The sequence below is a fragment of the Rana temporaria genome, chromosome 11, assembly GCF_905171775.1.
Source record: "Rana temporaria chromosome 11, aRanTem1.1, whole genome shotgun sequence".
NCBI classification, from domain to species: Eukaryota; Metazoa; Chordata; class Amphibia; order Anura; family Ranidae; genus Rana; species Rana temporaria.
Window position 1 is genome coordinate 28,624,075 of NC_053499.1, and position 14,065 is coordinate 28,638,139.

Sequence of the window (14,065 nt, forward strand, 5' to 3'; positions counted from 1 at the left end):
ACTGTGTACATTTTTCAGAGGATTGTAAACAGGCAGATCTCTTCTGCAATAAAAAGCCTGTCTGTTAGAAATGTTTTAGTTTTTACATTTCGTTACGCTTTAGGTCTACCTAATGAGCTTAGACAATGCTTTCAATATAGACCTATAATTCAGATAATTCAGTACACATTTATTATTTTGGATTAGGAAGTGTGTCCGTTTTGCCTTGTCAGGCTATGGCAGGGAGTTTGGCTACAAAAAGCATTATGTAGGTATCAGATCAATAAAAACTCCAAAATGTATCTTGCTTTTAATCAGGCAGATCTTGGTAGGCTTGCAGAGAGATAAGGATATCAGCAAGCAATAGCTGGGTTGATTTACTATAGGCAAATGGACTGCACATTTTACAAGTGCAGTTGCATTCATTTTCCCCAGAGCTTAGTGAATGTAGTGAAGCTCTGCTAATTTCCATTAGCCTAATATGCAACCAAAAATTCATTTTTTTTTAAAAAAAATTGCTTCCACCTGATTGGGCATTCTTTACAAATCGAAGCTTCACCACATTTTCGATGTTCTGGGGAAAATTAGTGCAACTGCACTTTTGAAAAGCGCGGTCTATTTCCCTTCAGAAAAATCAACCCCTGTGGTTGAAATATTAACTTAGACCTAGAATATTATATAAAGTATGGAAATATTATTCACCAGTTTTCAAAAGAATTATAGAACCCTTGAATAAGCATTCAGTTTTCACGGGAATTTTCTTTTTTTTATATAATGAAAATCATGATCATTTTGCATAAGTGATGGTTGCGGTAGTTCAGATAAGGGCAGCACAAATGTTGTACGGTCTGGTGGATATAGCCGAGACTTCAGGAACCTAATATGTAAAGCTTTGAGAAAAAAGGGATTTAGGGGCATGGCTGAAACCTTTAAATACATTAAAGGCAGGAATAAGGTTCAGGAGGGCAGTAATTTTTAATATGAAACTGAGATCAAAAATACGAGAATATGACCTCAGACTAGAAAATGAAAAGTTCGAAATGAACCATAGAAGTATTTTTTTTCTGAAAAAAATATTGGATACTAGAATCACACATCTCACAGAGGTAGAGGTTCAATCAACAAAAAGTAAATTTTTTGGGATAAACATAAGTCTATTCTCCGACAAAAAGTTGAAAAAAAGGGAGCAGGGAAGATGTGATGAGCCACTCGGGGCCTTTTTCTGACATGAGTTTTCTATACTTCTATAATAAGATGGCAATTTGTAATTACTTTTTCCACCTTCTAAATAGCCTTTTCATGTGTTTATTTTGACATCTTTCAAAAATTACACACAATAGGCACTGATAATTCTTGTACCTGTCAGTGACATATTGATGTTCATCACTATGCCATGTGTGATTTCTGAACCTGTGATTTTATCACTTTTTTTTTAAAGAAATCTGTACAGCTGAGGAGTCAGCTACAAGTCTAGCAAACACTGCCTTGTGTCTAAATATATATATATCCCTTGAAAAACTAAAAAACAACAAAAAAACACCAGTAACAGTGTGATAGCAGAAACAATATGTTCCAAACTTTTGGGTTATTTTAACAAAACGGGAGAGTGCAAAACCTGGTCTATGCTCTGCATTAAAAACCAACTAAGAATTTTTGTTATCAGCCTAAAGGTCCTCTGATGATTTGGGGCATTTTAGCTCATTGGTAGCACCAAACAGTGAGTCCACTCCACAAAGTCAGTTTTAGGGCTTTTTCTGCCCACTTTTATAGAATATAAAGTAAAGATTCACAGTAGAATAGTTTCCCTCGCAGGAGTTCTCACAATCAATGTGTCAAAACAAACCTCATGGCTTTTCCCTGCAGTTTTTCTGCATAGGCCTACCGACTTGGTCCTCCAGACCGTCAATCACACAGTCCCAGTGCTCGTGCACAAACCGCTGAACTTCCCCTGCTGCTGCACTTTTACAGGCTTGGCCTTTTACTGTCCCTCATGGACAGTACGGAGCAACATGCTCCTAATAGCTCCCTTGCACAAATAGACCCTCTCGGGAGGGTGAGGCCCTAACTTCTTCTCCCAGATCTACCGTAAGCCTAGTGCACAGCTGGCTCACTAGTGTTCTTGTTTTCTGAAAAACATGGAATAAACTGCAAAAATAAACAGTGGCATGGGCTCGCCCCTCTACAGCCCATAGACACGATAACAAAATCATAAGAAAATGTCCGTACTAGATCTGCCGATTATCTGATTATTAGTATAGTGCTTTCGACAGCTGATTCTGATTGTTTCGATGACAAAAAAATGAAGATGCAGGCTAGAATTTTTTTATTGTTTGTGAACACAACGAACAATTTTTGTTTCATTAGTTTTCATCTAAAAAAAATCGATGCATGCTCAGAAACTAACATATACAGTAGAAAAAACAATTCAACACATTACATCACTTCTAAAGTTGTATTGTGTCATTCGAGAATTTTTGTAAGTTGATTAACCTCTTCATTTTCGATAGGAGGCTGGCAAGCAAAACATTTTTAAATGAACGATCATTCATCCGATATTCTCATTGTGTGTACAAGGCATAATTGAACAAGCTGAAGTTAAAAGCTGATTGGTTATAATGCACAGCTGCAGCAATTTTTTTTGGTGCCCCGTGTGAGGAGCAGATTTTGCACTCTCCAGTTTTACTAACTCAACCCCACTGAACAAAGAGCTTTGAGTAACTATTGACACTGAAAAAATGTATAGAGACTTTGGGAGTGTCCAGCAGTAGACAAACTGGTACTGTAAAGGACATAGAAGGTACCTAACAGTACTGCTATTATGCAAATGCATTATTTTGTACATTGTGGGTGAGCACATACAATTTTAAAGAGCTGGTCCATGGTCTAGTGAATTAACTACTAATTTTGAAAGTCCTTCTTCCTCTTACTAACCCCAACCATTCTTCAATTCACTTTACAACCCAACTTTCTCAATACCAACAGTTCAAACCAACACCAACAGCAGCACAGAACAACATGAACCCAACTAATTGTACATTTTTTCTACCCCAAAACCTCCCAAAAACTCCAACAACACCATAAGACATTCTTATTATAGGTATACCTTTGACTTGTAAATGATGTTTCCCACATACAACATAGGAAAACATTAGTTTTAACTAATTGTATTTTTTTTAATATACCTCTGAACTATTGTTAATTACCCTATGTTCAATTTTATGCTCTATCATTACAATGTATACTTAGTAATCTACTGTATTAAATTCACTTTACTTTATTTTTAAAACCTCAATAAAGTCCATGAAACAAAAAAGAAAGCTATGTGAAATTATTCACCATACCACAGAAATTTGGACTTGACAATTACATAACATCGCAGTGTGACCTATCACTCCATGTTGACTGTCTTACAAGGTTAAATGAAGCAATAACGTGAAATATGGAAGTTTTCTCCTTTAAGATTACTAGACTAGAAGTTAGTTGTGAGTTGAAAAATATTATCTTGCAGTGCACCATCTATATTTTAAATCAATTCTTTTCTGATAACCTTCTGAAACACATTAGCTGTAGAGACAAGCAAATTGGTTTGATAAAAATGAGATCTGCAGATACAAAATATCTATAAACACTGCCCAGTCACCCACATAGTGAAATGGTTGATGGGTCTTTTGTAAATTGACTTTTACATATAAAATATGTGAAGCGTTGTTGAAATGTTTTAAATGTTTATGTTGTAAATTTGTGTCATGCGCGCAATCATGCTTTAGTGAATTGAAGAATTGATGAAAAACATATTGCATGGTAATATAAATATTGCATGTATGAATAGAATCCAATGCCAATCAGTCATACAGTCACTTACATCTGTCTTGATTTGATCAAGATGGAACTGGGGCAGGGCATACTGGTACTGATCAGTGGCGGCTGGTGCTCAAAATTTTTGGGGGGGCGCAAAGGAAAAAAAAAATTGCAGTCTCACTGTGCCCAAACGCAGCCACTGTTACATGCCATCAAACGCAGCCACTGTTACATGCCATCAAACGCAGCCACTGTGCCATCAATTTGCACCACTGTGCCATGCCATCAAATGCAGCCACTGTGCCATCAATTCGCACCACTGTGCCATGCCATTAAACGCAGTCACTGTGCCATGCCGTCAAATGCAGTCACTGTGCCATCAATTCGCACCACAGTGCCATGCCATTAAACGCAGTCACTGTGCCATCCATTGTCACCACTGTGCCATGCCATTAAACGCAGCCACTGTGCCATACATTGTCACCACTGTGCCATGCCATTAAACGCAGTCACTGTGCCATCCATTGTCACCACTGTGCCATGCCATTAAATGCAGCTACTGTGCCATCCATTGTCACCACTGTGCCATGCATTGTCACCACTGTGCCATGCCATTAAACGCAGCCACTGTGCCATACATTGTCACCACTGTGCCATGCCATTAAACGCAGTCACTGTGCCATCCATTGTCACCACTGTGCCATGCCATTAAACGCAGCTACTGTGCCATCCATTGTCACCACTGTGCCATGCATTGTCACCACTGTGCCATGCCATTAAACGCAGCCACTGTGCCATACATTGTCACCACTGTGCCCTTTAATGGTCACCACTGTGCCAATTGTCCCCACTGTGCCCTGTAAATTGCTTTCTTCCCCCTCCGCCCCGGCACTTACCTTACTGGTTTTAGGCATCCACGTCCCACGATGTCTTCTCCCGCCCTCGATGACTGACAGGCGTCTCAGCCAATCAGGTTACTGGTAGCCAGAACCGGCCAACCTGATTGGCTGAGACGTCTGTCATCTTATTCAAGGGGCGTACAGTCTGTGCGCTCCGAGAATAAGCTTCCGGGCTGTATTGGGAAAGCCTATCAGAGCCGCTGGCTTTGATAGACATTTCCCTACAGCCAACCAGCTGGCGTTATTCAGATGGCCGGAAATTGAGCGCCGACCATCTGAATAACAGCTGCAGCGGCGAAAATAACATAGATTCGTGCAATGCATGAATCTATGTTATTTGACTCAGTGGCGGTGAGAGCCAGAGGGGGCGGCGCTCCAGCGCCCTCTATGGACGAACCGCCACTGGTACTGATACACCCTACTTCTATGTAAATCTGGAGTTTTCCTGTAAAAATCAAACTTGGCTCTGGAAACCTTCATCCCCAATTACACCTATTAGTCATTTAATAAGAAGTAAGCAATAGAGAGGCAAGAAGATTTAGGACTAGTTCCAGAAGAAAATTTCTCAATTTGTATAAAAGTTCAGTTGCCTATGTATATTAATCTTCAGATCACTTGAATATGCAGGTTTTAATTAAAAGTTCAGTGTGAGTTTGACAGGTTTATGATATGCTTACTAGATTTGCTCCAGCCACGCTATATACACATATACTAGAAATAGAAGATGATGCCAAAGACACCACCTTTTGTGCAAGCTCCATTGTTAGGGGTTGATTAAAAATTCCCTTTAGACCTGGTTCACACCTATTCATTTTTAGTGCAGTCCATTTAACATGGTTTTCTATGGGTCACATTCACATCTGTGCATTTTTTGGAAAGGACCAGGGACCAGCAGGTTGTGTTTTTGGTTCCATAGACATCAATCAATCAAAAACATATATTGAAAACTACAAAATGCACCTGGAATAGGCCAACTGCAACCTGCATAGGTGTGGACCAGGCCTTACTTTGCAAGGAGATTTTCCCCAGAGCTTATCTAATATGGTGAAGCTCTGATGGCTTCTACCATCTAATTATCTGCAAGCAAAAATACATTATTTTTTTTTATTTCCTTTGTGCATGATTTGACATTCTTTGTAAAGTAAAATTCCGCCACATTCACTAAGCTCTGGGGAAAATTCCCTTGCAAAGCGAACAACCTATTTGCCTTTAAAAAATCAACCCCACATTATCAGGGAATTAATTCAGGAAAAATAAATGCTTTTTCGCAAAGTCTTGGAGCTGAATACCACTTACAAAGGGTAAAATCAACTTTTTTCTTTAGCACATGCACAACCACAGACCTTCCACCTAGGATCCTCCCCTTAACATGTTTTGCCCCAAACTGGGGCTTAATCATAAGCTGGCTATACATTAGTATTTTTTGCTTGAAAATTTGCGTTTAGGAACATTCAGTCAATTTCTTATCCTCAGTGGTTTTAAATCAGTGTTTGCTTTTGACCATAGTGGTGAGAAAACTTGAAGGAGCGGAATGGAAATCGTTTCTTGAACAAACTAATTTCTAACAGTGTTTGTGGTTTTTGTTCAGGAAATCACATTCTTTTCTAAATCGAATGTTAAAAGCAAATAAAATGTTGCACTACTTTCGACTACATTTGTAAAGCAATCAATGTACTGAGAATTTTTGTATGAATATTTGTACAAAGGTTCATTTGAAAATCTACTAGTATATAGCCAGTTATAGACTCTATGATTGAGTATGCAATAAAGGGGCAAAACACATTAGAGGGAGGATGTGTTTGTGCATCTGTTGAACAATAAAGTTGATTTTACCATTGGCAAATGGTGTGTGTAGGCTGAGGTTAGTTCCCCATTAAATGTTGCTCCTGGTAAGAGGATGAGTCAGGAGAGAAATAGAAAAAAGAGGGTGCACCAACCTTGTGCATTATCCTAATGACCCATACACATGATCCGAAAATCTGACGACAGATCCGGAGACTGTGAGCCAGGCCTTCTTGTTCAACAGCAGTGCCTGACCTCATAAATGCGCTTCTGGAAGAATGGTCAAGCAATCCCATAGACACACTCCTAAACCTTGTGGACAGCCCTCCCTACTTTATATGCAGATACACCAAGGAACTGTACAGACCAGAAAAAAATGGATTGTGATTCTTGTACAAAAATCCTGAGCTGGACAAAAGAAAGAAAACACAAAGCTATTCCAAATTGTAAATGTTGAGGTTTGGTGCTGATTCTCTAACAACACTATCCTAGATACTGGTGCCCTACGGTAAATAAAGCCCGGTAGTCATCACAATAAAGTTTGCTAAAGTGCACAGCGGATTACACAAAAAGTAGCTAAAATACACGCTGAACTGTTATGTAGATCACCATTCTTCAGTCTCATTGTTATGTAAATCCCCCACCAGCCTGCGTTTTAAAATGTTTCCCTTTCCTTTTGAAAGTTCACAATCAAGCAACGTATAGCCGACTTTCGAAAAATCAAAATAGCTTCACTCCTGCTGCGCTTACATCTTCTCATCTCTTTAAGGCAATTTAGATTTATTTAATGAAACCACAATATTCTGTGAGTCACCACTGAATCGAAAAAAATAAATAAAAGAAAGAAAGGTCTTTTTTGGCTTTCTACTGACACTCTCTAAGCAACAACAGAGACATCATAAAAGCATATACATCAGACAATAATCTCTAAGCACCACACTCCATATTAACACTATATACATCCTTTTTTGTTTCTTTTCATTTTTTTTTTCTTGTGAAATAGCAAGTTATTTTTTTTGCTTTTCATCCCAGAGTCATTTGATCTATACAAATAAAAGATCCAAAAATACCTTATACACTTCTTTTCATTCTCATCCAGCTTCTCAGATGAATAGGCAAAGGCTTAATTAATTGAGCAAAACAACAATTTGCAATCTAATTTGTTCTTTCTTGATTAACACTTTTATCAATTGGTTCTGCAGATAGAACTATTCATTGAAAACCAAGGCTGTGCATTTTAAAACTAGGTCGCCATGGCACTTTAATGAATCACAAGAGTGAAATGTTATTACCCCAAATTAACAACCTTTGCACTTATTAATAATGTGTTTTTTGGCAGAATAAAAAACAGCATAGAAAATAGCCGCGCCAAACGAATAGGCTTTTAATGGCTTTTTCTATTTAAACTTTATATGTTGCAAAGCAAATAAAAAAAGTAACTGTTGTGTTTTACTTGGTTGCCGTTCAACTTTTTTTTTTACCTTCAATAGGATAGACATCAAAAGAAAAAAAGGTTCTTATGTAGACCTATGGGACTTCTGGTTCACTGTTTTTGGCAACTTTAAATACAAGAACAAAAGTGTTCTTAAAAGATGCAAAGAGACGCCAAATGGATCTTGGACCAGGGCAGGGATTGAAGTGGTTGGCAGTAAAATGTGATTTTTTTTTTAAATAAAATAAAACATTTCAAGGCATTCAAAATGGTGCATTTAGGCCAGAAAGATATAATGTAGCAATAAATGATAGTTTAATGGCAGTGAAATGTCAGGGTAAACTGGGTTGGGAGTCATTATTGCAAATGGCGTAAAGGTGACACGTCCAGCTGTACCCAAAAAAAAATTATGAATGTCTGAGAAAGATAATGAGTGTCTGAGTAAGAACGAAAGGAATAAGATTGATGTCTAGATTGGTTAATAGTTCTTAAATTGTTTGCCTTTTTACCTTTCCATGGTCAGTCACAGATTTCTCTTGATACAGTTGAAAGAGGAGATCTATCAACTGTATTACAAAGATAGTTGTCGCTAGGAGATTTCAACCTGTACCTAGAGACAACTTAGCTGGAAGTGAGCCTTATAAATATATCCAACTGCCAAATAAGCTAGTTTAAGGAAACCTGGGTAATGACATTTACAGTTTAAATTTACATAAAGCAGAACTCCAGTCCAAAATAAAACCAAACAAAAAAATTAGGGCTGTTACTGATCAAAATTTTTGTGTTCGGTTAATCGATTTTTTTTAATCGACTAATTTTGATTAATTATAACGCACATACAGATCCAACTACTTTTAGCTGATCTCCTTGCAGGCTGATTCCCAGTGCAGCCACCAACCACTGAAAAAATGGATAGCAGGATACAAAAAACACACAAAGGCAGCGCTCGATGGGAATAGCATTAAAACGTTTATAGTCTTCAAGTAGGTAACCAAATAAATATTGCGCTGGAGATAAAATCGATGTAGCTACATAAACTGTAAAAATGGTGCGAGTAATACCAAACGGTAACAAAAGTAGTCATAACAACATGTAGCTAAGTATGATACTGGTATAAAAATGTGTACAACGATGCCACTGCTGAATCCAGATGAGGAGAGGTTAACATCAGTCCGTCGGCATGTAGATGTCCCGTGAAGGGAACTATCATAACTCCCAGTGGATAGTTGTAGAATCCCAGGATGATAGAGGGAAGTGTAACAGCCCTTGCGTGTGGCAGATAGTAAGGTCCCGCCGGCATGCAGATATGAAGGCACAGCAAAGGAGCCCTTCAGATGGACACGGCAAGCCCCGCCGGTGGCCGTGACGTCACTGGATCTCCAACGGAACTCCCTGAAGCCAGCGGAGAGGTGAGTACAAATCAAAATAATTTTAATCGATCAAAAAAATTTTGATCGATCAAAAAAATTAAAGATTAATCGATTAATTAAAAGTTAATTTCCACAGCCCTAAAAAAAATGAATAGCCTTTTTAAAGCAAAAAATAGCCCTCAATGATTTACATAAATTCAATCCAGTGCTGGCTCTCATAAAACTTATTTTCCACTACTAGATGTCCTCAGTCTTGACTGACCATCATCATTCATCCCATTATCTCTGTACTCATGCACAATGGCCACCTTTCACTCTCCTCTACTTCCTTCTCCCCCACTTTCTTTAATTTATTCCCTTTTTTTTCATATTTTTTTTGTACACGGTTTTTGCACGTGTGACTGGTAGGGTGTAGGTTCTCGGGCCTGCCCTGAAAGTCTTGGGAGGGGGTGGACATGGCCTTCTGGCTTAGTTCGCCCTTTCTCATGGGGTCTCCCTATGGGGGAGCCCCACCTAGTACTTGAGCGGGTCTGTTTCGGCAGACCCTCCAGAGAAAGGAGTCCGTCTGGTTTCTGCCAGATGGACCGCTTGTTCTCACCCTCTCCCCCCTCTGCTGCCACATATGGCACCTTCTGGGAGGAGCGGATACCTGTCAAAACCAGGTATCTGCTCCCACTTTCATGTAAGATCATTGCATCGATCTACCAAACTTCCCCTGCATTACTCCATTGATTTGAAGAAGGAGCGACTGGGCATGCTCTGAAACATGACCCGCCCACTCAGACGTCACTTCCAGTTGCATGCGTTGCACGCTGGCCCTGACAGCACTGCTCCATTCCTGGATCAGAGACAAAGTATTTTCCACCGCTAGTCAGGTGGAAATTCCACTCGTAGTTGTCTTTACTCCCAGGAGGCATCCCACTGGATGATATGGATTTATTGATATTCCATTTTTTAATTTCCATCTTGCAAGTGTTTTTAAACCTTCCTTGTCATTAAAGCGGAGTTACACCCAAAAGTGGAACTTCCACTCATTTGTCTCCTCTCCCCCTCCAGTGCCACAATTGTCACCTTTCGGGGGTAGGGGGGACAGGATACCTGTCTTTGACAGGAATCGTATTCCCACTTCCGGGAGTCCACGCCGTGGCCCATGACGTCACCGCGGGGCTCCCCCTGTCGCCGGGCCAGTAGGAGAGAGGGACGGGGCCTCGCGCATGCGCAGTAAGGTTCCCAGCGTGAAGCCGTGAGGCTACACAGCCAGGCTCCCTTACCCACAATGGCGGCAGCAGCACCCAACAGCTGATGGAAAAAAAAGCTGCGGTGCCGACATCGCTGGACTCCAGGACAGGTAAGTGTCCGATTATTAAAAGCCAGCAGCTGCAGTATGTGTAGTTATGTGTAGGAAGTGTTAATGGGAGCCACTACATCTAAGGACTAGTAAGCAGCAATATATTCCATTTTTGTGTTTGGTTGAGATACACTGTACAAATATCATCTGATTTGCATATTTTCAGCCATCCATGTTTCAGAGACAAAGCAGATGATGTTTTGTGGTCTTAACAGCTCTGCCAATTAGAAACCACATAAATCCTTATAGCTGTTCCTAAATAAATAAAAAAAAAAGACTTTTTAAAAACGTTTATGATTTTGATGCGTGATACGAATCGGGAAAGGGTTCTACAATAATTATCCAATCAACAACACCTTACAGACTGTCAATTTCCAAGCTCTAGAGCAATCTACCTAATTTGGGGAATTAAAAGACAACTCACTCATCTGTAATTACTGATAAGTGTTTTTCAGAATATAAAACCATCCAGCTCATGGATCTAAGTGATGCTTATTATATAATTACAAAATACTGACCATTAATCAGGGTAATGAAAACTAGTATTACTAATCAACCAGAATTCAGGATGAAGCAACACAAAACGATGGTTTCGCCTTGCGCTAGTTACTGGAAGGCAGAATCAGTTACCAGAATTCAATATTTTTCACTGTATTAGTCCTTTAAATTCCTCTTAACCACTTAACCCCCGATCCATATTGCTGGTCAAAGACCAGAGCACTTTTTGCGATTCGGCACTGTGTCGCTTTAAGTAACAATTGCGTGGTCGTGCGACGTGGCTCCCAAACAAAATTGGCGTCTTTTTTCCCCACAAATAGAGCTTTCTTTTGGTGGTCTTTGATCACCTCTGCGGTTTTTAGTTTTTGTGCTATAAACAAAAATAGAGCGACAATTTTGAAAAAAAATTATATTTTTTATTTTTTGCTGTAATAAATATCCCCCAAAAATATATAAAAAAAACGTTATTCTTCCTCAGTTTAGGCCGATACGTATTCTTCTACATATTTTTCCTTAAAAAAAACGCAATAAGGGTTTATTGATTGGTTTGCGCAAAAGTTATAGCGTTTACAAAATAGGGGGTATTTTTAGGGCATTTTTATTAATATTTTTTTTTACTAGTAATGGCGGCGATCAGCGTTTTTTTTCGGTACTGCGACATTGTGGCGGACACTTCGGACACTTTTGACACATTTTTGGGACCATTGGTATTTTTATAGCGATCAGTGCTATAAAAATTCATTGGATTACTATAAAAATGCCACTGGCAGTGAAGGGGTTAACACTAGGGGGCGGGGAAGGGGTTAAGTATGTTTCCTGGGTGTGTTCTAACTGTAGGGGGGGTGGCCTCACTAGGGGAAATGACTGATCTTCTGTTCATACATTGTAAATGACAAATGACTCGGGCTGATTCTGTTACACGGCGGGTATTTTTCACTGGCCGGTCTACAACAGATAGAGTAATTTTCAACATTTCCAGAGCAATGAAACCAACACGGATGTTAGCAGTAGATTTGTCAGTGAAGAGCGGTTCTTGAGTTTATCACTGTACCTCTGGGACACCGGAAATACAACACTTGTCAAGGCAGAAATTGGGAAGACTTTTGAATGCAGAAGAAACATATGTCTTTTCACACTTACACATTCAGGGGCTGCCAGGCCGGCCACTGAGCTTTGGCTTTGATGACAGTTAACACATCATCTCCCTGCAAAATAGGGAAAAAAATATTGTCAGCTGTATTATCAAAAAAAATAAATAATAATAAAAGAAAACAATTATTCAAACAATAAAAATACATAAAATCGAACACATGCACAGCATAAACATCAACATAACTGCATGTCTGTTTAAATATTTTTTTTATAATAGAACAGATCTGAAAATGTAATTGTATGTGGAACCACTGGTCTGCTGTTGCTCCGGTCTGCAGCACTGCGCAGTCTAGCAGCAGGGACTGGGCTGTTATCACTGATGCTGTCCTGCACCTCCTCTCAAGCTGGACTCAGGGAGAAGCTTTAGTTTACAGTGTTGCTGAGATGACCACCTGTACCCAGAGGCGGCTTTCTAATTGGGCAAATTAGGCGATGGCCTAAGGCGGGGATATGCAATTAGCGGACCTCCAGATGTTGCAGAACTACAAATCCCATGAGGCATAGCAAGACTCTGACAGCCACAAGCATAACACTCAGAGGCAATAGCATGATGGGACTTGTAGTTTTGCAACAGCTGGAGGTCCGCTAATTGCATATCCCTGGCCTAAGGCCTCGCACTCACAGGGGCCTTGCGATGGCAAAATTTAAGAGCCACCTCTGCTGACAACAATGCCACTGCACACAGACACCAGCACTGAGATAGAGAACACTGACACTAGCACTTCAAAGCTCTTAATATATGCAATTTCTACAGTTAATTTTTTTATTGCTTGAATTATTTTTCCTGTTATGGGACGTAAGTGGGGCCTCATGTCTAGGTTTCGCTTAAAGCGGGGGTTCACCCAAAAATAAATTTTTAACATTACATTCAGCCGAGTTGTCCTAATGACAATCGGCTGTTTTTTTTTTTTTCGTACATACCGTATTTTCACCGCCGCTTCCGGGTATGTCGTCTGGGCTGGGCGTTCCTATCTGATTGACAGGCTTCCGACTGTTGCATACAGCGCGTCACGAGTTGCCGAAAAAAGCCGAACGTCGGTGCGGCTCTATACGGCGCCTGCGCACAACGTTCGGCTTCTTTCGGCAACTTGTGACGCGCAGTATGCGACGGTCGGAAGCCTGTCAATCAGATAGGAACGCCCAGTCCCGCAGACGACATACCCGGAAGCAGCGGTGAAAATGCGGTATGTACGGGAAAAAAAAAACAGCCGATTGTCATTAGGACAACTCGGCTGAATGTAATGTTAAAAATTTATTTTTGGGTGAACCTCCACTTTAAGGCCTCACAAAGCCTAGAGCCGCCTATCTGTGACTACCCTGTGACACATGGACCTGCTGCATTGGCTCTCATGCCATTTGGTGTTGCTGTTTTAACCAAACTTGTAGTATTACAAGTATCCTTACCCAACGGGGTGAGCGCTCCCACTCAGGTCTTGAGTTCCGACTCTGGCCAACATAACTTAAGAAACCACTGGCTACAGTAGTTGGTTAGGGAGAAACATTATACATGTTAGACTTAGGAGAGTGAAGACCCCTTGTTTGCCCAGAGACAACAGGGCATGAGGTCTGTCCCACAATTTAGGGCAGGGTTCCTCAACCAGGGTTTGCTTGGAACCCCTAGAACATTTCACAAGTAGTTGAACCTCTGAAATGAAAAAAAGCATATTCCTTCATAGCAGGGGTCCTTAAACTTTTTAAACAGGGGGCCAGTTCACGGTCCCTCAGACTGTTGGGGGGCCAGACTATAGTTTAAAAAAATATGAACCTATGCACACATCTTATTTGAAGTGCAAAAAAACAGGAAAAA

The 14,065-nt window shown here is 40.1% G+C and overlaps 1 protein-coding gene across 1 annotated transcript in view; it reads right to left on the reverse strand.

Annotated features, from left to right (window-relative positions):
• SPON1 (spondin 1) overlaps positions 1-14,065 on the reverse strand; it is a 343,817-nt gene that overhangs the window by 79,279 nt on the left and 250,473 nt on the right. The window contains 1 exon segment of the mRNA XM_040328285.1: positions 12,247-12,311. Coding sequence (XP_040184219.1) covers positions 12,247-12,311 — 65 coding nt within the window.